Here is a 25,691-nt window from a genome sequence, read left to right on the forward strand (position 1 = left end):
AATAAATAAATAGTAATCATGATCACCACAATGCATGTCGACAATATGGTCATCTCTCCCATATCCGGTTGGGTTGACTCACGAGTAGTCATGGGCCCTTTGTTAAAATTGTGCTCTACTTTATAAATTAATTAACATTTAACAACCATATCTGAACTACAACTGATGACTCAGTGATTGGAACGAATTTCAAATTTGTATTATACACAATGAGTCTTCATGTGCCCTAAAAAGGTGAACTATCACCACTAGGATTTTTTTTTTGGGGGGGAGGGGGGGGGTGAGGGTCACAATTTTTTTTGACAGTATAACATGAAAAGTAGCATTTCATCGAGCTTTGGTAAACTTGAGGTTATTTGTCAAATCATATTGCATGCATGGCGACATATGTGAACAACTTTCGAATGAGCATGTTGATTAATGTCAATAGCTTTTGAGCAAGAATACAGATCGAAAGATGCTTATAGCAAAAGCATACAAATGCATGAGGCTAGTAGCTGCCCTACTTAGTGCCTATAAAGGCAATAGGTGAATAATTGGAGAGTAGCTTTTAAGGGTACCTCAGATTTTCAAATGGCAGTACCCAGTTCTTCCACAGAAAATCTTTGAGTTTGAAAAGCCAATTGACCCACCTTGTCCCAAAGTGAATTCGCATCTGACTACCGTGTCTTCGCCTCTTCGCCACCCGTTAACCTCCTAAAAAAGCAACCATATCTGCTTCTGTACTGTCCTTAATCTAAGAAAATGCTGCCGGCGTTCAGCGGCCTCAAATTAGAAAAAAAAGGAATGGGTGGCAAAAAGCTGCATGAAAAGCATTCATGGAAGGGCTCATCGTTGGTAATTTGTATAAGAGGAGACAAGGCAAAAGCTCTCGAGGGGTTAGTAGTAGTATACCACTTTTTACCTGTACGTACGTGCATCATGTGCAACGGTAAAGATATTGGAACATGGGAGTCCACGCATGTTAATTACATCGAGAGAAATAAATCAGTTGCTAAACTCTCCTTGGAGATTGCTTGACTACTAAACAATTGAGAAAATCTCTTCCTAGACCCCTCATATTTTATTTTATTTTAAAAGAGAACAGTTGGTGGCAAGTGATAGTTATCCATCCATTCCGGTAGCCGGAAGATTCATAGAGACATTTCAACCTCCTTCTGGTCACAAATCTGGCTTCTACACCAGTAGCGGGTTTCGTACCACTCACTAACCGGAGCAATCATTTAAATATCTGTTTCCATTCATTCCTCTCACTTACAAGTGATGATCACTAGATCGTAGTACTAAGTGATACTCGTTTGTTAATTTAGCAAGGAAGCATAGGCCCATAGAAAATGGGCTGAATTTACTAATCCAGTAGGGATTTTTAACGCCAATTGTGGTCTCACCTAAGTGTTAACCCTAAAGGCCCAAAAAGAAAAACTTATAAAACGCCGCAACCAATGACATCTCAAACACATTCCGAAAACCCTAACCTCACTCTTTTATTTCTTGCTCGCAGCTTTTTTTCTTCTGGGTTTTGCTTCTTCTCTCGGTTTTGGTTTTTGAGTGGTCAAATTTAATATATTTTTGGTGTTGTGGTAATATGTTTGTGTTTGTGTGTGTGTGTGTGTGTGTATGTGGTGTGTGTGTTGATACGGCAAAGATGAAGAGTGCTTTAAATTTCTGACACCTCTTGTATGAGAAGTGCCTGTAAAAGGGCTTTTCGCTGAGCACTGTTAGCAACTCTCTGAGCCTCCCTCTTCCCCCTGTCTCTTTTTTTTTTTTTTTTTTTTTTTTTTCATTTATAAATTTTCTTTTATCAATTTGCCCAAAATTTATCTGAAAACATGTTATTTAGTTTAGTTTCGTTCAATATTGTGTTCTCTGAAAATCTGTATAAAATCCAGAATTTGGGTCCTAATTCTTCAATGTTGAAGTAATTGACTTTATAGAAACAATAGTTTTGGGCATAATACTTGTACGGAGGCTTTTAAGGGAAGTGAGATTCCCATTTTGTTTCAAAATAGAGACGACCACATTGAACTTTGACGATCAAAACCGTCTATTTTTCATTTTTCAATTTGCATCTCTTGGATATTCTTGCAAAATATTAATCAAATTGAAAATATTTAATTGATTCTACAATTATAAAAAGTAATAAATTTTAATGTAATAATTAAATAGACAAATAATTTTGAATTAAATTGAACTTTTGTAATAATGATTTATAAATTAAATAGTTTGAATTGTTGAAACTGTAGGATGAGCTCCATATCGAATCCCACTTTTGTCCCTGTAATTTTCTGTTAATTTTTCCTTTGCACTTGTATTTTTGTCTTTTTTTTAACAATTTAGTATAACAACGGGACGAATTCTAATTGAAATGCCGAATTTGTTTATGAATTGTAACAGCAATGTACTCTTCCCGTCAAAAGATTTGTAAGCTTCTTGTTCGACAATTCGAATCGATTCTGGACAACGTTAGAGCCGCCGTTGCCCAGAATCTTGTTCTTCGACATGCCCGTCTCCTCCGCTAACTTCTCGGCCTCCTCTTCTTCGTCAATGACTCGATCGAACCAGATGTATCTGCCAAACGCTGACATTGCCTCAAACACGCCTACATGTGCCTCTGCCAGTCTTGTTATATCCACTGTGGCTAGCACTCCGCTTTGGTACATTTCTTGCGCTCCTGTGTTTACACAACCAAAATTAGTAAAAATTACAAGGGAACAAGTGGATTTTGACTCATAACAAAATTGTGAGATAGGATCCTCGTCGGATTCTCTTTGTGAGAATCTCGAGATTTTTTAATCTTGTCCGTTTATCGTACATCGTACGGTCAGTTTTCGTTAGGTATTGTTTGTGTTTAATTTTAAATAATATAATTTAAAATAATTTCTGATCGTAAGATGTACGATGAAATGACAAAATTAAAGGATTTCCAGAATCCTCACAAAGAAGATATGGTAAGGATCCTATCTCCAAAATTTTAACACACTTGGGCGGGTTTGAGCATCGCTTGAGGAGGTGGTGCTCAATGGGGCCATAGCGCTCGAGTGGAGCAGAGAGCCCCATGGGCTTGCTTCTTCTTATAGTGGCATTACGATCTGGTGACATTTCTTCACTTATAATTTGGATATTGTTAGACCCATTTGATTTGACTTACCATGTATAACGAGTTTGATATCAAATTTTTAGAAAACAAAAAAGGTGGGAACGAATAAATACCTTTGAGATATGAAAGAGTTGCGGTTGGATTTTTAGTGGAAATTTCAGGGCCGGTAATGAGGGCCGGGCAGATGGTGGTCAACTTCAATCCCTTTTCCTCAGCTATTTTCCATGCAGCTTTCTCTGCCCTCAGCTTGCCCAATGCATACCAGAGCTACCATTTCCAAATCAAACTTTAAAAAAAATTACTAATGATAATCATCCTTGTGATTAGCATAGAAATGTTATTGTGTAATTACTATTGTTCTAAAAATTCCTGCTTAAGCGCTAGATGATTGGCCACCATCACGATTAATTTCTAGGTATTTAAAAAACAAGAAAGGTTACCTAAACCTGTCTAGGCGCTTGTCTAGACTCTGCCTAGATGCCTACTGCCTTGCTACTCGGCTATCGCCTTTTAAAACCTTGGTAATTACCAGTAAAATAACTGTAAATAGTATTTTTTTTTATTAATGCAAAGTGACTCACTGTCTTACCACTCGGCTAGCACCTTTTAAAAATTAAAACCTTAGTAATTTCAGTAAAATAACTGTAAAAAGTACCTTTTTATCTATGCAGAGTGACTCACTGCTCCAGTGGTTATGGTTAATTACGGGGGAGAAGTTCAAATTCTGGTAGCTGTCTTGCCAAACGCAGGCTAAAAGGGAAGAAGTCAGCACACATTTTCTCACAGATGGCGTCATTACACATGCCTTCATCACATTCTCACTTGCCTTCACTTCTATCTCAGCCATGGATTTCTAATCACATCATTCAAATCCAACGGTCAGTCGCCATTTAAACGACACAAATAAATAGAATTGTGCATGAGCAACAAAATCAAAGGAATATGTGAAACTATTTAGTTTTACTTTTTCATGACGAACATGATAGACACAAAATTATATGCAATGCATGACGTACATGTAGAAGTCAGTCGGATGAGCTGATCATAGCACTAATTATTCGATTTTAAGCAATTTTGGTAAAATGTATGTACATTATCAATAAGAAAAGTGAATGTTTTCCACACACTCTATTTATTCTCCTCTAGACCTTCGTTGATAATCAAAGCACAAAAGAAGGACATAAATAAATACAAATATCCAATGGTCGCAGTAGAACAAGTACATGCAAAAAGAGTAAAAAGGGTATGCAAAAATCACTTCCTCAAAATGAAATCTAGTGTCTTGCGATAAGAAAAAAATAAATAAATCTAGAGTCCGAACGACCACATGGGACAACCGGCACAATAGACTTAGACCACGTAGCATCAAAATAATGCAGATGTGACTCTTTGTCAGAAGTCCAATGACCAGACAATCTGGGCTGTTTAAAATTGAATCTGACGGTCCTCATTAACTCGTTACCGTTGGTCCATCTCGCACAAATCTAGAGTTTCGATCTCTCTTCACAAACCAAGAGACCGAATTCTCTGATTCTTATTGTAACATCCCACATCATCCAGGGGTGTGGATTCTCTAAGCCTTATATGTATATTCTCATCTCTACCTAGCAGAGGCCTTTTGCGAGCTCACTGACTTCGGGTTCCGTAGGAACTCCGAAGTTAAACGAGTTCTCGCGACAAGCAATCTCAGGATAGATGACCTCCTGAAAGTTCTTGTGTGAGTTCCTAGAAACAAAACTATTAGGACAGTGATCAAGGCATAAAGCGGACAATATCATGCATAAAGTCGAACTCGGAAATAGTGAAGGCCTGGACCGAAATATTACACTTCGACATTGAACACAAAAGTTAGGAGAGGATCGAAATTCCTTTGTGTGCAGTTGGTTGCATGCCACGTAGAAGTTTTTTCAAGTTGGAGAAGAGTAAGACAAATGAAAAGGGTAAAGTAACTCACAGTGTAACCAGAGAGGCCAGCGGGGTCGACAAATGCAGAAGTGTGGAAAACGCCACGACAGCCATGGAACGCGTGTGACAAACTTTCAACAACAGTCGGTGTCAGTTAGCTTCGCAATAAATGCAGATATGCGATCACTGGTGGCGCCTCTTGTCCTCATCTCCCTCAATATTTCTACATCTTCTGGAATATACGTTTCGTGGGGACACGACAACACATTAATTCCGGATGTAATTAAACAAATTTCACACGACATTTTCTTTATGGGTACAAGTAAAGGAATAATATTCATATATCGCATTAAGATAAATCAATATTCAACCTAATCACATGCGCAATTAAGTTGATCAAAACAATATTTTAGTCCGACATGAACTCATTTTACTACGCTAGCATTACATGGGATGCGGTATAGATCTGTTCCGTCTGCTGTCTTTGTGGTAGATTTGAACCAACAATGCTTGTGCTAGTGAGTGTGCGGTTGTTGTTGCCAATTAGAGGGTTATATCCATGTGGCAACTCTTGTAATTGTCGTGATTTTTTGTAATTGTAATTCAATAATGAAATTTTACTATCGTTTCTTGTATAAAAAAAAAAAAAAAAAGGTAATCTAGACTACGTTAAAGAAGAGAAAAGATTTTTGTACCCTCTGTCTCTCTCCTTTCACTCTAGTTATTTATGCCCTTTGAATTAGATGGAAATTCATTGACAAGTCACAAAATGCATAAGAAGAAAATGAATGTACAAAAATTATGCTTAATTACAATTAAACTCATAAATTAATAGTCTTGAGACCAAAGAAAATCTATTAATTTAGAGAATATTAAATAATGGATAAATTTGATTAACTAATAGCTAATTAATTTATCAATATTTTCTTAAATATTGTACATTGTATTTAGTTTCTTGCCTTACAAACTAATAATTCTGTGTATTTGGTTAACAATGTAAAATTCATGAATATACTTTTTTTTTTTTTTTAAATATATTGTACATTGTTCAATGCATTAATATTATTTCATTTATGAACATTTAACCAGAAAAATTCTATTTAAATAACAAAAGTCATATTACCACAATACAGACAACAATGGTTTCTCACCTCAAAGGTGTAAAAATCAACAATGACGGATAAAATGTGCAAAGCATTGTGCGAGTACAATAAAAATAAACTAGATAACACTAAAAACAATTGCAATATTAAATTTATTCGATCATATTTAATTTATATATTACGTGAAATCTATATGACTTTTTTATAATGTATTATCTTAAAAGTTGGGACTCTAAAAAAATATTATTCAATCGAGATTATTAATTTATCGGGTATCAATTCCTAGAGGTTCTACTATAACTAAAATAGCGCTCGAATAAAGGAAAATGTTGCAATGAAAATGCAATTAAACAAGCGTCCTAGGTCCGATTCACGACGTCAGTGAATCGCACGATTGTGATCAAGAGAAGATTGAAATGTCTTGGTCAATTTCATCTCCCAAAATAATGGACTGTCCTAACGAAGTCAACAACTGTTCCTTTTTCAAATAAAAAGACAAACAATGAAAGAAATAGGGATAAAGGAAGAAACTTTCTATTGTCATTGTGCAACTTCATTGTGGAAGAGAATAGAAGACTTGGAAACTTAATTGAAGTCCAGAAAAATGTTTAAATTGTATAAATTGGAAATTCCAAATTCTCACCAAAATTGCTTGAACTTTTATAAATAACTTTCAAATAATAAAAACATCAGAAAATTTTAAAAGTATTTATTAATTATATAAAAGAGTTTCTTTAGTGCTTTTATGGAGAAGTGATTTTTCTCAAGATGTAATTTTAAGTGCTTTTCGGATTTTTATTAGGCTTCTGAAACAATCACTTTCAGTAAAAGCAAGCCGATTCAAATACGGTCACAAAGAAGTAGACATAGCTTTAACCAACTGAGTTAGAATCCAAATTGGAACTTGGATGGATAAAGCATTAACTAATGATGATTTAGAGTAATGGATAATTAACGATTACCTTGTTTGTCAACGATGAGGCGGACGGAGTAGCCACGGTGGAGGAGACGGTCGACGAGGGCAAGGCCGAAGAAGGAAACGCCGCTAGTGACACACACCAACATGTCTTGTTCATAATCACCCCTCGAGTCGAAACGCTTGTGGTCGGGTTGCTGGTGGTCGTCTTTTCTGCGGTGGAGGCCGGCGGAGGCCACCAACGTACTGCAGAACTCCTGCACCTCGATATTTACCCTCTCTTCCAAACCCACAATCCCCATTTCGACCGTGTTTGGGTGACACAAAAATGGCACAGAAAAAAAAGAAAAAGGTTTTGTTCGGAAGCTTAGTTTTCTCTTGGACAGAGATGGAGTGACACAACTAGAGAGACGAAGACATGAGTTTATGTAAATATTGAATTGTTGGTCTGTTGGCGTCTACGGCCAGTTGGAAGTCATGCAATGCTCCATTTAACACGTCTCTCTAAAGCCCATCAATAAATACGGATCTCATCTCTATTAGAAAATAATATTTTTCGCAGAAAAACTGCTAGCAGTTGCCTACCTAGCTAGGTCGGCAATAGGCTTGGCTTGTTTTGGTTTTGCACTTCAATTTTCATCCTATGTTTCGAGATGAATTTTCTGGCAAATGCGATTGTGAACGTAAGAGCAACTTTAGCGTTGCAAAGTAGGTAACTTATTATTAAATTCATCGAGTGAACAGTAATTATCTTTTGTATTTTACTTCTTAACTGAATAGTCATGGTAATAGACAATAAAATATTAATATTTTTTCCTCACCCAATCCATCAGACACCCCATCACCCTTTCCATTTTTTCTCTCATTTGACCCGTTCTCTCTTCAACAAATCAAGCTCAAAAATAATATTTTTGAAATCCCTGGAACTCAAGGAACCCAACCATGCTGGCATCGGTGCATGGTGCGAGGTCCTACCATTGAAGCTGAGAGCTTGAGCTCTCAATCTCGAAGCCAAGAGATGTTTCTATCACTATCTTGTGTTCTTAAGCTTTAAATCCTGTTGTGTTGCAATTCTTGTGGTTTAATTCGAGGGCTTAATTCCCTGCATGCATCCCATTCTTTTTTCTAGATTCCGACAAAGGAAAACAGACGAATTCAAGCCGGGTCACCCTGACATCAACCACACATCACACATCACATAGCCCTCAGGCTCTTAGGCCCACCAATTCGAGTCGGACCTCTCGCTCGGGCACCTCCCTCAGCCCACACGCCTACATGGGCTGGAGCTTACAGCTGGGGCTATTGGGATAGGGAAGTCGACGGTCCATTGGGCTAATGTTCCCGGTGGAGTTGCTCTAAAATGTACTAGATAAGAGTCTCGGTTTAGCTCTATCATCCTTCCATGGAGGCAAACTCGGGTTGGCAAATGGACTCTCGAATAAATAAATTCGATTTGATAATAAACCATGTTTCTTGTTGCTTATAGCTTGAGAATGACGTTACAATAAGTCACTTCTTGATAATTTATACGCCAAAAAAATCAGATATTTTGATATGGTACGAAATTATTACCAAATAGCACTGCAGAATGAGAACCTATTCATGTTACAGGTTGCTCAAATCTTTCGAGTAAGTTGTACTCTAAAATTTAGCTTATTTCAATCCGATTGAGATCGGTTTTTATCGATTTTACACTTATCTGATGCAGAAAATGGTAAATCCGCTTCCAAATGTCTTCTAAAATTTTCTTTATGCGCGCTGAGGCTAGCTCAAGAACACGACTATGATATTAACAGTAGACGAAGACGAGAGAAATTGAACCAAAATAAATTATATTTACAATATCAGTTCAACAAATTACATGTTGCACAACGGGACTCAAAGGAATTGCGTTCTCAAAATTTGAATGTCTGCACTAACACACATTCACACATATGATACACTAGGAAGACACCAGAAAAAATTTTGCTCCTGCGATTCAGCATTAACCGGCAGACGCCACGTACCATCAGAGCACCAGCAACAACGTCCGCCGGTGGCCACAGCACCGCCACCATGGTTCATCTGCTTTCTGTAGCATTTTCTATTTTCCGGTCAAAGCAATTATTCGACTGTCAGCGGTGGACATGACATTGCCTTCATGCATCACTTCGATTTCTAGCATTTTCGTCTTTGTTGGCCATACCTTTCAATTGCCTTTCTAACTGCAAACCAAAGGGAGATCTTTTAATTACTCGGAATTGGAAGAAACATTTTGATTAACAGATGGTTAATCTGAAAACATATTTCTTTTCTCCGCGGAACATAAAAACTCAAACAAAACCATTCAAGACAAATACACGAACCTGGGCATTTTTCAGCTTGTGTCTTTGCAATTGTTCGACAAGATTCCCAACACTGACATTATAGACAGATTATAAGTAGAATGTTTATATGCAGATCAGATTCACATCATCAAAAAGCGTTTAATTACTCAAATACCTCTGTTGCAGATTAATCACCAGAGACTGCAATTCTCTCTCCCGAGAGGAAGCCAGAGCCATCTGCATCAGTTTGACATAAAGCATAGTCAAGATCTAGTTCAAGCTTACAGTCCATAAGCGCAAATTATTATCATAAGTCGGACGTATCTTAAACTACATGTCCAAGACAATTTTGAACGTTATATACAAGTGAAATAATAGATTATATTACTGTTAAAGGTATGAATTACTTCAACCACGAAACAATATATACAGTAATTAAACCCAGGTTTTACCTGCAAAAGGTCACCGGTGCTTGCGTCAGTGGACTCCCCTTGTGTCTGTTCCACGTATTTGATCAATTTAACTATTTCGTCCTGTCACATGAAGAAAGAAAGTTGAGACACACTCTCTCTACAAAATGGGTTCAAAAACTGGCACATACTCTTTGTGAGGTGTTTTGCTGCAGAATGCATTGTAGTGAAGGGAGAACAGTGGTAGCTGCAAGATTTGCAGTCGCTGGACCAGTTGAACTTCCAGAAGGACCAAACAAGCAGTTTGAAGGACCCTGGAAAAGAGATAGGAACGGTAATGGTTATTAATGCCTAAAGGATATCCTGCTAAGTTGCACCCCTTCTTTATGATGTTAAACATCATAAACACATGACGTAGACATAAAACCCCGACGGGTACTGAGAACAAATCTGATGGAAAAACTGAAACCAATAGGTGCCTCAAATATGAAGCAATGCAATTCTATTGTAAATAGTCAATAACACTCCAGAATATATCAGTTATTAAATATATGTACCATGGGACTGAGGTCCGCTGAAGTAACCTTGAAGCGCCCCTTGCGTTGGACAACTGCTCCTTCAGAAACATCCTCAGCTGCATAAACAGATGCATAAATGATGTAATAGATTTTTAAAACGCACAAACAGGTGGAAGATATCAGACATAGGGAATAAATGATGAAAGCACATAGCGACAAGAGACAAACCAGAAGCATGGCCGATGGAATCTCTCTTCTGGCGATACAACAATGGACCACTGTAGCTCCGCTCAGGTTGATGTTTTGATTGCAAATGATCCCTTCAAAACATATAATATTTTCAACTCATAGCTAGTAGAACCACATTTTTACACGCAATTACACAAAATTACAATGATTGACAGATGAGGATACCAAAAGAATCATACCGTAAAAAAGCAAGACGACAATGACAATCAGGGTGCTTTTACACTGTAGTCTATTACCATCAAAACCATATTCATTATTGTTTCCTGAACTTTCACCGGGCAAGGCTCTAGGTGATAAAACCATGATTATCATGACAATTTCGACAGTGAAGAAATTTAATTACAATTTAGTTCAACAAAGGAAGGTTCCTCAGTACTCCACATATACAATATTATCATATGATAGTTTCAACGTAAAAAATAAAAAATACAGTGTGATTCCAACAAAGGATGACTCATAACAATACTAGGCAACAAGAATGTGCGTTGCGCAATTGTTGTGAGGAGCTCTAAGTAGGTATTATACTAAGCCAACAAGCAACCACATATGGAATTCAAAGAGCGTTTTATTCAGCCAGAGATAATGAGCATGCAAACAATGCTTGATGCAGGAAAGTGAAAAGGGGGAAGCTCACTTTCTTCTGATTGAGAAAAGTGGAAAACAAATAGAGCATTCTATCGATGATGTTATTCTAGAAAAAGCACATTAAACAACCCAATCAACTTCATCATAAGAACACTTACCTTTCACCGTTGCCAATAACCTTTTTGGGAGAAAGCACATAATCTGGTAACAGCGAACCACTCAAAAACTTTTTAGGCTCGGGATTAACATGACGTGGTAAAGAACTACATTGCCTTGAAGTCTCACCTTCACTTCTTCCATTTTCTTGAGCAATGTTTCTAGGACTAGATGCACTCACATCATCCTCACAAACATCAAAACAGCCTCTGCATCAGAGAAAACAATTTGGTAGTAAGATAAAAGAAATGAAAAAAAATTGCATTCAAAACGCTTAGCAAACATAGAAAAAAAAAACTTTTAAATCAAGACACAAGGTTTCTACAAGAAAGGAACAATTACAACCGCAATGAAGTTAATAAACACACAAAATATCTCAATAATTTTGGGAAAATCCATAATGAAAGTAATTACTAGGATGCTACATAAAATGGATAAAATGCAATAACTTGCAGAAAATAGTTAAGATATTGAATAATAATAATTTGGAGGACTGCATTAACAATCTGTTTGCTGACAAATCAGTTAAAGTTATAAGGGCTGAAGTTATTAATATGAGTGGATGATACGATTCCAGAAAAGGAAAGCATTCATACTTAAGCGCTTGAAGAGGTTTGATAGGAAATGCAGCAAGTGAGTTGTCCAAATCATGCAGATTGTTGAAGCCATCCTAAGCAGGCAGACACCGAATAAATAAAACAATAATTAGAACTTAAAAAACTGAACATCTGAGACAAGGGTGATGAGTTTAAAGAAGTAGTTCCTGTACCTCCTGATCAGGCACAGCATTTGATTGGATTTCCATCTCAGTGGCTTCCCTCTTCGTTGGAAAACTAACATCCTCGTCCTTGTCAATTTGCTTCTCACTTGATGCATTGGGCATGCCATCCTCTTCAATCTGCAGGCAACAGTATGTCAGTAATAATGTAAATTAACAAAATAAATGATTAATAATGTTAAATGAAGGCGTCGTGCATGAATCAGACCAACGGTTAGTTGATTAGGACTAAAATAAGTACACATAGGCTAGAAATTGATAAACTTACAAGGGCAGCCTCATTTTTTAAATCCTCAAGGTTGAAATTCCAGGCACTGATTCCTCGGATATACTCTTGCTGCAAGTAAGAATATATATTCAGGATGGTGTTGATAATAACTTAACCGAAACCTAGGAATTAGATTCTCAAATATTAAAGCAGAAAGTTTGATTACACAGTATATTAATTTATAGCACATGCACACAGACAAATTCAAAGAGTGAAAGCGGAAAGAGAAACCTTAAATGCTGATGCCTAAAGACCACTCAAGACTACAACTAAACACGCAACTACTTTTGTTTAAGGGTTAGCTATATTTACACCCTTGAGGTCTGAAATAGACCATGAGGTTTAAATTTTCTTCACCCTTAAGTTTTGAAATTGTATCGCCTTACACCTTTTCCCTCTTTGAATATCTAATCCTCCATTAAATTGATGAGTATTTTTGTCAATGTAATGCCAATTTGGCTTACATGTTTGCCCATATAAGGATCTCACACTCACTATATCATCAATTTAATAAAGGGTCAAACAATCAATCTGACCAAAGGCATAAATTGTTACAATTTTAATACCTTCATGGCCCAATTTGAAAATCACCCCACACCTCAAGGGTGTAAAATGTAGTTAGCTCTTTATTTAACTTTGAACAACTCTCACCTGTGATAAATGTTCATCCCCATAGAGAGCCTTATTCTGCACAAGAAGATCAGCTTCTTTTGCCTAAAACACACAAAAAAAAAAAAGGTAAAAATGTAGCGGAAATCATGACACATACCACAACTGAATAATAAAGTACACAAGAGAATCTGGGAGTAGCAAGAGACCTTCAGCATCCTGAAACGTTCACCCAATGGAGAAAGACCCTCAAGAATGGTACGGGACAGATATTCAACAGGTCGTGCATGTTTGAAAAAATGGTGCTTCAAAAGCTTCTCTGAAGATGGACGCTTCTTTGGATCCTTCACTAAGCAAGCACCTACCATCTCTTTGAAAGACTGGAAAATGTAGCACTTCATGAATTAAATTTGGGAATGGAAGATGTGAGTTTCAACTGGCCAACACAAACCTTTGAAAATCTTTTGTCTCTTTCATAGTCAAGGCCGGGGGGTGCATTTTGTAAAGTCATAAGCAAAACCTGCAAGAAAAAGAGTAGAAATAATTTGTAAACTCACCCAATAAGCACCGGTGAAACACTTCTACTAGGAAGAGCCCATATAAATATGAAAAATTCAAGAAAATTACTTTCATGGGCGGATACTTAGAAAATGGGGCATGACCATGAGCAAGCTCAAGCGCTGTTATTCCAAATGACCAGATGTCTGCTCTGTAAATGAAGAAAAAGGTAAAAATACAACATAAGAAAACTTCAGCCAAACATAAAGCAGCAGAGAAACCACGGATACAGAGAGAACATAGAAAGTCAGAGATTGGCTAGTAATCCACTCACTTGAAGTCATATCCATGTAACTGCTGCATAACTTCAGGAGCCATCCTGAGGAGAAAGGGACAAAATCAGAGTATTTTAGGGTGTATAATCTGTTGATGACTCTTACTTGTTCGGAGGAATCTATTCGTTTCTTACTACAATACCTTGTTTTGACTCGTTTGGATGTGTTTTAAAATGACTGAAAGCGCTTTTAGAGAAAATGTTTTTGGGTTCAAAATACACTTAAAAGTGTTTTCTGCAAGAAGCACCAGTTATATGCTTCTTCCAGGAAGCACTTTAAGTGCTTTTCCAGGGTTTACTTGCATCTTTACTAAAAATTGGTTCTAAAAGCATTTTCACCAAAAGTGCTTTCAGTTATTTTAAAAGCACATCCAAACGAGCTCTATGTATAAAATTTCTACAGCCTTAAGCCAATTAAAAATGGAAAAATGATTTTGATATTACACCATCATACATAAGGCAGACGGAAAAGATTAAAAAACAAATACCAGCATGGAGTTCCAACAAACGTATTTCTGGAACGTTGTCTATCACCAGCATCAAACATGCATGCGGACACTCCAAAGTCTGCTAACTTGACGGCACCATTAGAGTCAATTAAAATATTCCCAGCCTGAATTTGAAGGTTAAGAACATAAATAAGAATACCAGTGCATCATCCTTCAACATGAACAGGCATAGATAACAGTATGCTAAGAAATTTGACACAATTTGTACACAAGCTTGTCATATACCCAGGACACAAACATATCGGCTAGTTATTCACATGTAAGAAGTTTTGAATAGAGACGTAAACATTATATCATTGAGCGCAGAATTAATGTTTTCAAAAAAAAAAAAAAATCGCATGCCATGGAAAGTAACTATCGTCAGAATATATTGGTTCCAAGGATACTAGTTTTCTGCATATTGCAACCAATAATGTGCCTATTTCATAATGAAGAATACAAAAAGTTATTGGTAAATCACCTGGCCTGAATGAAGTATACAAAAAATTATTGGTAAATAATAAGAGAGTGGAGCGTGGTACCTTCACATCTCTATGGATGTCGCCCTGAGCATGAAGATACACGAGAGCTTTGAGAACTTCGTGCAATAAAGTTGCAATAACAGGCTCTTCAAACCCTTCAGGATAAGAAGATTTCATTATATGCAGGCAGGACCCTCCAGCCATATATGGCATCACGACCCAAAGGCTATGGCCAGCAGTGAATGAACAATGTGCTCGTACTAAATTTTGGTGTTTAATCAAAGTCATTGTATTAACCTCCCGTCGGATACCATCCTGCAAAATTTGACAGAAAAATAGAACTGTAGATGATACTTCACATACCATTTATACTCTTATATCAACCAATTGACAGCTTAAAGACAAAAAACCAGTCAATTTCGACAGACAATATTCTTCGAGACTATGATGGCTTAAAAGCATTGCTAACACAGAAACTAAACTTCTTTCCAGACAAATCCTTTCTACAAATGCCTTGTAGTTGCGCCCAAACGTTCACCCTAGGTTTGGATGAGGGATTGGCAAGCATATAGGATTAAGCTACATAAGTTAGAAATGCACCACAAAGATTAGAGGGAGGGATTTGAATTGACCAGATACAATGCATTATTGCATTGGGATGGATTTTGCAAATGATTACTTGAAAGGAGTAATTTGTAAATCCTTTTTGTTTATGTCATTGTAAAGATCATGCAGTGCATTTCAAATTCCATTATACAATGTTTTGTGGTTCAGTTTTAACTAATCTATCCTAAAACCCTTGCAAATCCCCCATCCAAACATAGGGTTAGAAAACAAATTCACCACAAAAATAATGAAGTATAAGTCTTCTGTAAGATACTGAAGCCATGATGTGATAGGATTGCTTCTCAAAAGATTATGCAATATGTATGCATAAGTTCAGTTAGTCCATGCATGTTAGACATAGAACCCAAGTGAACGAGATAAGGCAAATATAAACATCACTTAGACACAAATTCAATGAAGTATAAATAAAATAAACATATGAGCTGCATACAAGAGTAAGCTTCATACCAGGTCATTGTTACACTTTTCCAGATCAAGAACCTTGATAGCAACTATCTCATTAAGTGGTATACAGAGTGCCCTGTACACGGAAGCACTGACACCTTCACCAACTTCTTCGTATAACTTATAATCTTTTGCATCCAAAGGAAATCGTTTATTTGATTCATACTCCATGGTTTCTTCTTATATCACACGGTTTAAATACTCTCTAATTCTAGATATCCCAACGAACAAGATTAAGGTGTACCCCAAGGAGATAAGCATCAAATCAGTACGGGGTTTCCAATTTGATAGCATTTTCCCTTTGTTCAACACAAAATTGCAGATACATCCAGTTTATAGCCTGATTAATTTCAGGAATCCGTAACTAATTATAAAACATTGATATCTCCAAATAGGCAACACTATGGTTTCATCCACTACCAAAAATTGTTGATAAAACTTGCTGAACTAGTACGTAGAAAATCAGCATTGAGAGCATATAGCCATATCTAGTAAATTAGGCAATAAGTGCAGAATAACGCTTCGCGAATTTGAACTGCCCACTATTCTCACAAGACCAACTTGAATGTTATCCTATGGCGTGCATGCGGAAGGCAATGATTGATGCCTTACGAATACATAAGAAAATAATCCTACAAAATCAAAGAGGTAGTAGTTAGCCTTAGCGAAAAAAGGAAAACAAGAAATGACTACTTGAGTGACCCAATATGAGGTATATCAAACACATACCAATGACATTGATCGTAACAATTCCAATAAACAAAATTTAACCCATCAATGGTTAAACGGATACGAAACAAAATCCAAACACGAACTGTAATTCAGTAATGGGTGACCAAATTCTGGATCCTAAAGCACCAACTTTGTTGGAAATTAGGAATCTACTAAAAATTGTATCCGAAAAACTAACAATCTTACGAAATATCTCGTTTGATCATTTCTATACAATCCTCCCTCCCAGAAAAGCAAAAGACTTCAACTTTCTGTAAATTCATGCTTCTATTCAACAATTTACTCATAATTTAAAGACAAAAATAAAAATAAAACTTAATTTGCAATCTACCATTCCAAATTTCCACATTTTCCCAATCAAATTCCAAAAAAAGGCATCTCAGAAACCATGTGAAATCATCCAAACCAAAATCCCAGTCGCCCATTTGCCAACCCAGCAAATCCAAAGCATCAGATTCTCATCACAATCATTAAGAAATCAAATAAATAACCAAAAAGAAAACTTTTAAATTGCTGCTAAGTAAAGTCGTAAACTTGATTAGAAAAATTCAACTCCTTTAAGAGGACGGAGGAACCTGAAGAATTACCAGCGAAAGTACCGAATCCGCAGGTGTGTCGTTTCGTATCGGTTTCGCTGCGTTCCGACGTGAAAGCGGACGAACCAGAAAGCGCAGAACTGAATCGGAGTTTGCTTCTGACAAAGATTGGGACAGATAAATGAGAGAACCCTCTTCTGCCCCCTATCCCCGACAAAAACGACGTCGATTCAGCTCAATTTGCTCGTCGATTGAAATCTCCCTATTCTCTCTCCTATTCTCTCTCTGTTTCTCTCTCTATATCCAACTGTCGCTGAGGCTTAGGTCCTCAGATCGAATCTCTCACCGTTTTTTTCGTTTTCTTTTTTTTTTTTTTTTTTAAGTAAAATTAAAATATATAATACAGCAAGACAGATAAAAGGGAAGCGTTTTTTGTGCCTTCAGTTTTGGTCTCAGTCTGCAAAAATTATTTGGTGGGAAAAATAAAATATTGGTGGGAAAAAATCCAGCGGATCTTTTTGTGAGGATTCTGGGAATTCTTCAATCATATCCGTTTATTGCACATCGTGGGGTCATAAATCATTATAAATTTTTTATTTAAAATTGAATATAAATAGTACCTGATAAAAATTGATCGCACAATGTACGATAAATAGATGTGATCGGAACAAATAATATAATTAGTCATTTATTTGTGGGGAAATTTCTTAATTAAATATAATTTTTCTAGAATTATATAGCTTGCATATGGAGGCCAAAAGTGACTGCAAAGGGATAGAGTTGGTCAATGCATTAGGGATGTTGCCATTATCTCTCCGCATCCATCTCCAGTTGAGAGTAGGATTTTTTCCCCTCCTGACACGAAAATATTTGGCACGTAAAAGAAGGCGGCCTAACGCATTCAAAACAATGTGGTCCCATATGCATAGGTCGACCATTGTTGCTCGCACCAAGCATTGGTGTCAGAGGTGGAGCATATATAAGTCTTTATCAATATAGGGTAGGGTTTAGTTTTAATCTCATGGGTCAACCATTGTTTCCCGTACAAACCAATTGTGAGATCAACGCACGAAAAAAAAAAAAGTGGTTCATGCATGCAAAACGAGGTGAGATCAACGCACAAAAATACTTGGCACACAAAACGAGGCAACCTAACGCATGCAAAACAATGCGATCCCAAGTGCATAGGTCAACCATTGTTGCTCGCACGAAGCATTGGTGTCAGAGGTGGAGCATATATAAGTCGCTATCAATATAGGGTAAGGTTTATTTTTAATCTTACGGGTCAACCATTGTTTCCCATACGAACCAATCGTGTTGGGGGTAGGGCATTTATAGGGGTAATGAGGTATGGTTTAGTTTTAATCCCACAAGTAAGCCATGGTTTGTCGTACAAACCATAGGTGTCGGGGTAGGGCATTTATAGGGGATAGGTTTAGTTTTAATCCCATGGCTCGACCGTTGTTACCTGCATGAAGCATTGGTGTCGAAGGTGGGCATTTATAGGTCCTTATTAATAGGGAGTAGGGTTTAGTTTTAATCTCAAGGGTCAACCATGATTGGCGGGATGAAGTATGATTGCCGAGGTTGGGGCATTTATAAGCTGCTATCAACCATGATAAAATTCGCACTAAAGTCGTAACTTTTAATTCAGTAACCCCTTATTTGAAAAAAAACATTTCTCTGCCACGTTGCTGCGAGGGAAAAGAATTCAAGTGCGCTGGGCACTAAAACGCGTTGTGAACTCAGGGTGTTATTATTCACACGCCCCTAAACAATCGAACTCAAGGTGTTACTATTCACACGCCGCTAAACCCCAGACCTCATGGGCCTCCACTGCTTTTGCTGCACCTTAGGTCTTTCTGAGGGCATGAGTTTGCGCTTGGGTGTGAGTTTGAGTTGCGTCTCCCTGCGCCTAAACCATTAATTTTATTTTTTTAATTTTTTAAAGTTTTTGCTTTTCCCATACCACAAGACCAAACTATCATCTTCATGTTCTACAAAATGTGTTTTCGATGAAAATTTTCTTATAATCCATGTAAAAACAATCTGAAAACAAGGATATAAATCTTAATCTAAAGGAATTTCAATCTAAATAAAGTCGCTAGTATGTTCAAATTTAGTTGCTACCTTCATACTGATCCACCCATTTTCATTTTTTTTCTTTTTCAGTTTTTTTTTCTTTTATTTCTCTAACCATAACAACAAACTATAACTTTCATGTTCTTCAAAATATATTTTTTGTACAAAATCTATTATAATTCATATTTAAACACTTGAAATCAACTATTTAAAACCTAAATTTAAAGATATTTTTGTAACTTTCCACTTTAAGAATCAATAAAAAATAGTTTTGAGACCTAATAAATTGTAGGATCACGTCCAAAGATCTTGCAATATTTTCCTTAACTCCAAGACGAAATATTTGCTACAGCTAAAAATTTCAATTTTTTCCTTAACAGTTTTCCAATTGATTTTGAGAACTTTTACAACATTCGTTGTAAGCAAAAGTTAGAGTTATCTACTCGCACCACATATTTCCTAAAATTAATTTAGGACATTGCCAAGATTTCAGGCACCTACAAATCTCTTTTGGGGCCCCGCTATTAGTTTTCATTATTTTTTTTTCTATTTTTGAACTTTAAAAATTAATAAAAAATAATTTCAAGACCTAATAAAGGATAAAATCACATCCAAAGGTCTTGCAACATTTTTATTAATTCCCATACAAACTATTTCCTAAAACTAAAAATTTCATTATTTTGACCAAAACTGTGAGTAACCCATGTTTTCAATTGATTTTGAGAAATTCTACAAAATTAATTGTAAGCCAAAATTTAACTCATTCTAAGTTTTGAATAGAAACAGAGCGTGAAGTGTGCAAAAAATTTCAGTATATTCATTCGGTCATTTGTCAAACACTTAGTGGGCTTGTTATCGTGAGCCGAACCAGGTTGTGCATCGAACAAACAGATATCGACATATGGGGAAACAATTTGATGAATCTTATTGAGAGGATTTGTTAAGTATTCTCAACATAACTTACTGAATGCTGGCGATATATGCCTAGCAAACATTACATGAAACATTTGGTGGGCACAAAAGTTCCAGGAAAAACTAGAAATGATGTCCCATGAAAAATATATCGATAAAGATTGGAATTGAATTGAATCGGAATTGTCGTTTGGAATCTAATTGAACCGGAGTCGGCGATTTGATTTGAATCAAACTAGAGCCGGCGATTTAAATTGAATTGAACTGGATCCGTCGATTTGATTTGAATTGAACTAAATCAGAGTCGGCGATTTGAATTGAATTTTTGATGAATTTAACGATATCATGGGGATCAATTAGACTCTGAAGCTGGAGTTTAGAGGGAGGGAGAGATGCAAATCGAGGCCGAGGGTGTTGTCGTCGATGTGGTGGGGTGGTTGAGGTGGTTGGTTGCACCGGTTACTCAGGAATCTAACACTCCTCATGTATTTTGGGGAATTTCTTTTCGTCTAAACTCACAATAATCTTTATTAATTAAGTAATGAAATCCTTTTTGTCAATAAAAATTTTCTTATAATTCATGTCAAAAAATCTGAAAACAAGGATATAAATCTTAATCTAAAGGAATTTCAATCTAAATAAAGTAATGTAGGAAGAAAAAATATTCAATGGAAAAATAAAAAAAGGAGAAAAAAATAGAAAAGCATACGATCGGTACTTTGATACTGATCCTCATCAATGGTAGTTGCTAGTACGTTAGCAACTACACTTAATAGCAGTTGCTAGTACGTTAGCTACTATGCTCAGATTCAGTCGCTAGCTACATACCGATCCACCCATTTTCATTTTTTTATTTTTTTATTTTTTCTTACCATAACAACAAACTATAATTTTTATGTTCTTCAATATGTATTTTTCCATCCAAAACCTATTATAATTCATATTTAAATACTTGAAATCAACTATTTAAAACCTAAATTTAAAGATATTTTTGTAATTTTCAACTTTAAGAATCAATATAAACTAGTTTTGAGACCTAATAAATGGTAGGATCACGTCCAAAGATCTTGCAATATTTTCCTTAACTCCGAGACAAAATATTTGCTAAAGCTAAAAATTTCAATTTTTTCCGTAGCAGTTTTCCAATTGATTTTGAGAACTTTTACAACATTCGTTGTAATCCAAAGTTAGAGTTATCTACTCGCACCACATATTTCCTAAAATTAGGGGGGTATAGTCAAACTAAGATTTTAAAGGATTTTAAAAGTGATAGATTTAATAGGATTTAAGAGGATTAAAGACCTACAAATTCATATGGATTTTAAAGAATTTGAAAGAATTGTGGTGGATTGTGGTGGAAGGATTTGAAATCCTAGGGGGTGAGGTTGGATTCTTTTTACTCTTAGTTATATATACTTTTTACTCTCAAATCCCACAAAATCCACAACTTGTTGAAATCCTCCAAAATCTTAATTTTTTTAATACACTTAGATTTGGATGGATTTTAAAATACTTTAAAATCTTTTAATTGACTACACCTAAATTTGAATGGATTCTAAAATCTTTTAATTGACTACACCTAGATTTGAATGGATTTTAAAATCCTTTAATTGACTACACTAGGATTTTAAAGTCTTTTAAAATCTTCTCAAATCCGAATTTGACTACACCCCCTTAATTTAGGACATTCCCAAGATTTCAGACACCTATAAATCTCTTTTGGGGCCCTGCTATTAGTTTTCATTATTATTATTTTTTATTTTTGAACTTTTAATGAAATTTTTTTTGTCAACTAAAAGAGGATGAAAAAACTACTTATTAATTAATTAATGAAATCTTTTTTGTCAATTAAAAGATGATGAAAAGACTACTTATTAATTAATTAATGAAATCCTTTTTATCAACCAAAAGAGAACGAAAAGACTACTTAATTTTCTATCACACAAAAAAAATGATGGGTAATAATGTAATTTCACAAGTTCAAATTTTACTGTTTTTTATTGAAGCCTCACTTACAGGTGATATTAAAATACCTTCAATATTAAAAAGAAAAAAAAAATTAAAAAAAAAACAAAACAAAAACCTCCCACTCCCCCCAGGTTCTCTCTCTCCCTCTCTCCTTCTCATTTTCTAAAAAAATGTGTTCATACACACAAAGTGTGTAGGCAAATGCTAGTACAACTTAACAGAAGTAAACTTATGTTAAAGTGGATGACACGTGTCAAATAAATAAAAAGGAGACATAAAAGGAGAAACCATTTTAGGGACAGCAGATCTTTGGCCATTTGTCACTTGTCATATCAAAATATCAGCATACACGTGTCATGAAATTTGTTTTTTTTATAAATTAGGGAACCCAACAGTATTTTGCCACTTGTACGAGCTTTGTGTATTTTGGCAATGATGAAAAGATGTACAATAATTTAGGTTTGTCGATGAGTATGGCCCAACATAAAAATTGGACATACGATGTGAATTGAATTTTTCACAATTAAGGCATGACAAGTGGCAATGGCGATGGCCGCATGATGTGCATCAATTGCGCATGCCTCCTGATTTATTATCATCAACAATTCCACCAAGAGGTAGATAATTTTTTTTATTGTGCTCGAAGTACGGCATGCACAACACGTATTTTTACATAAATAAAGGAAAATTTTATTTTAAGTTGTTAATCTTTTTGACACAAGTATCTCACTAGAGTAATGTTATTCATACTATATTTTTGTACCACATTTTCATAACACCTTAGGTGGCATTTTATGTAGATAGCCACATTCTTTGAATTAATCAGATTTTTAAATTTAGTTCATTGTTTAAAAAACTAATAATTAAGAAAAAATAGTTCATTAAATGATGATTGTGGTATACGAGAAGTATTTCGTATTCCTTTTCTTGGGTTTTGCAAAATTTTCAAATGATGTGGCTGTCCACATCAGATACCACCTAAGATGGTATGGAAATGTGGTATAAAAACATGTTATGAATAGCATTACTCATTGCATTATTTATAAAGTGAGTACCACCCATAAATACGTTGAAAAATCTCACTAAGAGGTGGGAGGTAGGCCCAACATCAACATGGAATGGAGGGAAAATGATCCCCTCCGGATCCTCTTTATGGAGATTCTACAGATCCTCACATCCTAAATGTTCATCATACATCGTGCTGCCAATTTTCATCAGGTATTATTGGTGTTTAATTTAAAATAAAAAAATTCAAATGATTTTTAACCAAACAATGTACAATAAATGACTAAGATGTGAGGATTCTTACTATTTGACTCTGTATGAGATCCATATCAGGAATGGAGACCTATCGTAATTACACATGGCACAGTTCGTGTGTTCCATTTTTACCTTCAAAATTTGTGCGTCCTAACACCTAAGCATGTGACTCTTTATGTCGGCCGGACGAGGACTTACTAGGGTCGACTATACCAAGGTAACTCCTGAACCGCCATTATTGCTTCAAGAAACTTGAAATTTAAGTTTAGAATTTATTTATTACATATGTAACGTTAGTGAGTTAGATAAATAGTTGAATTTCAATTACCCATCAAATGCACTTTATATTTCATCATTATAAAAAGACAAGATTTACAGCTTGTCGCATACTCAAACTGATTAAATTTTTAACCGGTAATTTTGTAGCATTGTTATAACACTTATATCTAGATTGAGTATGTTATGGAACATTGCCAATTAGTTTTTAAGGTATACCTGGTGGAGTTGCTCACATTCCAACGTTGAAGAGTAATGTTATCAAAACCGCTAATAACAACGTTGGCAAAAATATAAAAGCATCTCCAATGGGAACCCTAAATGGAGTTCCTACAACAGTATAGTCCTTACATTTAGAGACAAAAGGCTACCAATGGGTCATAATAGAAGTCTTCAAAGTATCTCAATATATGAACTCGACTGATACCTTAAAGAAATCCTCAAATGCGAGGACTGTATGTATAGACTCAAAGAGTAGGCCCATTGTTGATTTCAAGTGGGAAACAACCCCACCCACATGAGAATGCCTTATCTTTTCGGAATTTTTCTCTTTTTAAGAATGCTATACAATAGCTTATCTTTTTAGTTTTTATGTTTTTTTTTTTTTCTGTAGTTTTTCTCTTCCAAACATAGATATAGCTTTTTAGTTTTTATCAACCACCACAATACTCCAACGGAATATTTCCTCAAAGTTATCCAGAAGCTAGAAGACAAAGGTGATGACTATGCACGGTTCTAACTTTCTAACTTTTGTTTAACCAAGGGAAGAAGGGACTCATGAAAGCAGAATCACAATCAGCCATGTGTGTGGGCAAAGATGGGGTGCACAAAAATTTGGCGCGTAAGATGAGGCAGGCTCGACGCATGAAAACGAGACGTGTTTCATGCATGCAAAATGAGGTGAGATCAACGCACGAAAATACTTCGTACATAAAACAACGTGGCCTAACGCATTCAAAACAATGCAATCCCCCAAGTGCATAGGTCAACCATTGTTGCTCGCACAAAGCATTGGTGTCAGAGGTAGAGCATATATAAGTCATTATCAATATAGGGTAGGGTTTAGTTTTAATTTCACGGGCCAACCATTGTTTCCTGTACAAACCAATTGTGAGATTAACACACAAAAAACAAGACGTGCTTTGTGCATGCCAAACGAGGTGAGTTCAACGTACAAAAATACTTGGCACACAAAACGAGGCAGCCTAATGCATGCAAAACAATGCGATCCTAGGTGCATAGGTCAACCATTGTTGCTCGCACGAAGCATTGATGTCAGAGGTGGAGCATATATAAGTCGCTATCAATATAGGGTAGGGTTTATTTTTAATCTCACAAGTCAACTATTGTTTCCTGTACAAACCAATTATGTTGGGGGTAGGGCATTTATAGAGGTAATGAGGTATGGTTTAGTTTTAATCCCACAAGTAAGCCATGGTTTGTCGTACGAACCATAGGTGTTGGGGTAGGGCATTTATAGGGGATAGGTTTAGTTTTAATCCCATGGCTCGACCGTTGTTACCCGCATAAAGCATTGGTGTTGATGGTGGGCATTTATAGGTCATTATTAATAGGGAGTAGGGTTTAGTTTTAATCTCAATGGTCAACCATGGTTGGCGGGATGAAGTATGATTGCCGGGGTTAGGGCATTTATAAGCTGCTATCAAACATGATAGAATTCACACTAAAATCGTAACTTTTAATTCAGTAACCCTTTCTTAAAAAAAAAAAAAAAAACATTTCTCCACCACGTTGCTACGAGGGAATAGAATTCAAGTGCGCTAGGCACTAAAATGTGTTGTGAACTCATGGTGTTATTATTCACACGCCCCTAAACAATTGAACTCAAGGTGTTACTATTCACACGCCACTAAACCCCAAACCTCATGGGCCTCCACTGCTTTCGTTGTGCCTTAGGCCTTCCTGAGGGCATGAGTTTGGGTGCTTTTGCTATGCCTTAGGCCTTCCCGAGGGCATGAGTTTAGGCTACGTCTCCCTGTGCCTAAACCATTATTTTTATTTTTTTTTTTTAATCTTTTAAGTTTTTGCTTTTCCCATACCAAAACACCAAAATATTATCTTCATGTTCTACAAAATGTGTTTTCGATGAAAATTTTCTTACAATCCATGTCAAAAAATCTGAAAACAAGGA

The 25,691-nt window shown here is 36.0% G+C and overlaps 2 protein-coding genes and 1 non-coding gene across 5 annotated transcripts; 1 reads left to right on the forward strand and 2 right to left on the reverse strand.

The window, feature by feature from the left end:
* The first annotated feature begins 1,638 nt into the window (after nt 1-1,638).
* On the forward strand, nt 1,639-1,736 carry LOC125474584. Its single transcript, XR_007256054.1, has one exon. It is a non-coding gene; the product is annotated as a small nucleolar RNA snoR1 (small nucleolar RNA).
* A 450-nt stretch (nt 1,737-2,186) lies between these two features.
* On the reverse strand, nt 2,187-7,619 carry LOC103926933 (cinnamoyl-CoA reductase-like SNL6). The gene is given in 6 exon segments (XM_009335812.3): nt 2,187-2,671; nt 3,211-3,364; nt 3,753-3,950; nt 5,052-5,141; nt 5,143-5,234; nt 7,068-7,619. Coding segments are annotated over 6 exon segments (1,083 nt in total). The 5' UTR covers nt 7,324-7,619; the 3' UTR covers nt 2,187-2,378.
* Nucleotides 7,620-8,836: 1,217 nt separating this feature from the next.
* Nucleotides 8,837-17,313, reverse strand: LOC103926931 (serine/threonine-protein kinase BLUS1). Of its 3 annotated transcripts, XM_048577858.1 has the most exons (21): nt 17,093-17,313; nt 15,777-16,405; nt 14,763-15,017; nt 14,221-14,345; nt 13,733-13,777; nt 13,528-13,609; nt 13,352-13,420; nt 13,110-13,280; nt 12,943-13,005; nt 12,292-12,360; nt 12,015-12,143; nt 11,842-11,915; nt 11,375-11,454; nt 11,248-11,290; nt 10,484-10,575; nt 10,295-10,371; nt 9,929-10,051; nt 9,780-9,860; nt 9,503-9,564; nt 9,367-9,418; nt 8,837-9,225 (listed from the first exon to the last, which is right to left on the reverse strand). In XM_048577858.1, the coding sequence occupies exons 2-21, from the start codon at nt 15,942-15,944 to the stop codon at nt 9,160-9,162; spliced, it is 1,926 nt and encodes a 641-aa protein (XP_048433815.1). In that variant the 5' UTR covers nt 15,945-16,405; nt 17,093-17,313; the 3' UTR covers nt 8,837-9,159. The 3 variants fall into 3 exon arrangements, with proteins under 3 accessions (XP_048433815.1, XP_009334085.1, XP_048433814.1); XM_009335810.3 differs by having other exon boundaries at nt 11,248-11,454; nt 17,093-17,312; XM_048577857.1 differs by having other exon boundaries at nt 11,248-11,454; nt 17,081-17,312.
* Nucleotides 17,314-25,691: the final 8,378 nt, after the last annotated feature.

Source organism: the organism of the source record quoted next, unplaced genomic scaffold (assembly GCF_019419815.1).
Source record: "Pyrus x bretschneideri cultivar Hongxiangsu unplaced genomic scaffold, Pyrus_bretschneideri_v1 Contig12, whole genome shotgun sequence".
Taxonomy (NCBI): Eukaryota; Viridiplantae; Streptophyta; class Magnoliopsida; order Rosales; family Rosaceae; genus Pyrus; species Pyrus x bretschneideri.

Bases quoted from the DNA above. Each gene is read 5' to 3' on its own strand.
- LOC103926931 (XM_009335810.3), bottom strand. From the start codon at position 15,944: ATGGAGTATGAATCAAATAAACGATTTCCTTTGGATGCAAAAGATTAT. The intron at 14,346-14,762 runs GTACCACGCTCC...CTTCAAATTCAG, and splicing joins ACATCCATAGAGATGTGAAG to GCTGGGAATATTTTAATTGA. The intron at 9,565-9,779 runs GTAAAACCTGGG...AAACTGATGCAG, and splicing joins GCACCGGTGACCTTTTGCAG to ATGGCTCTGGCTTCCTCTCG.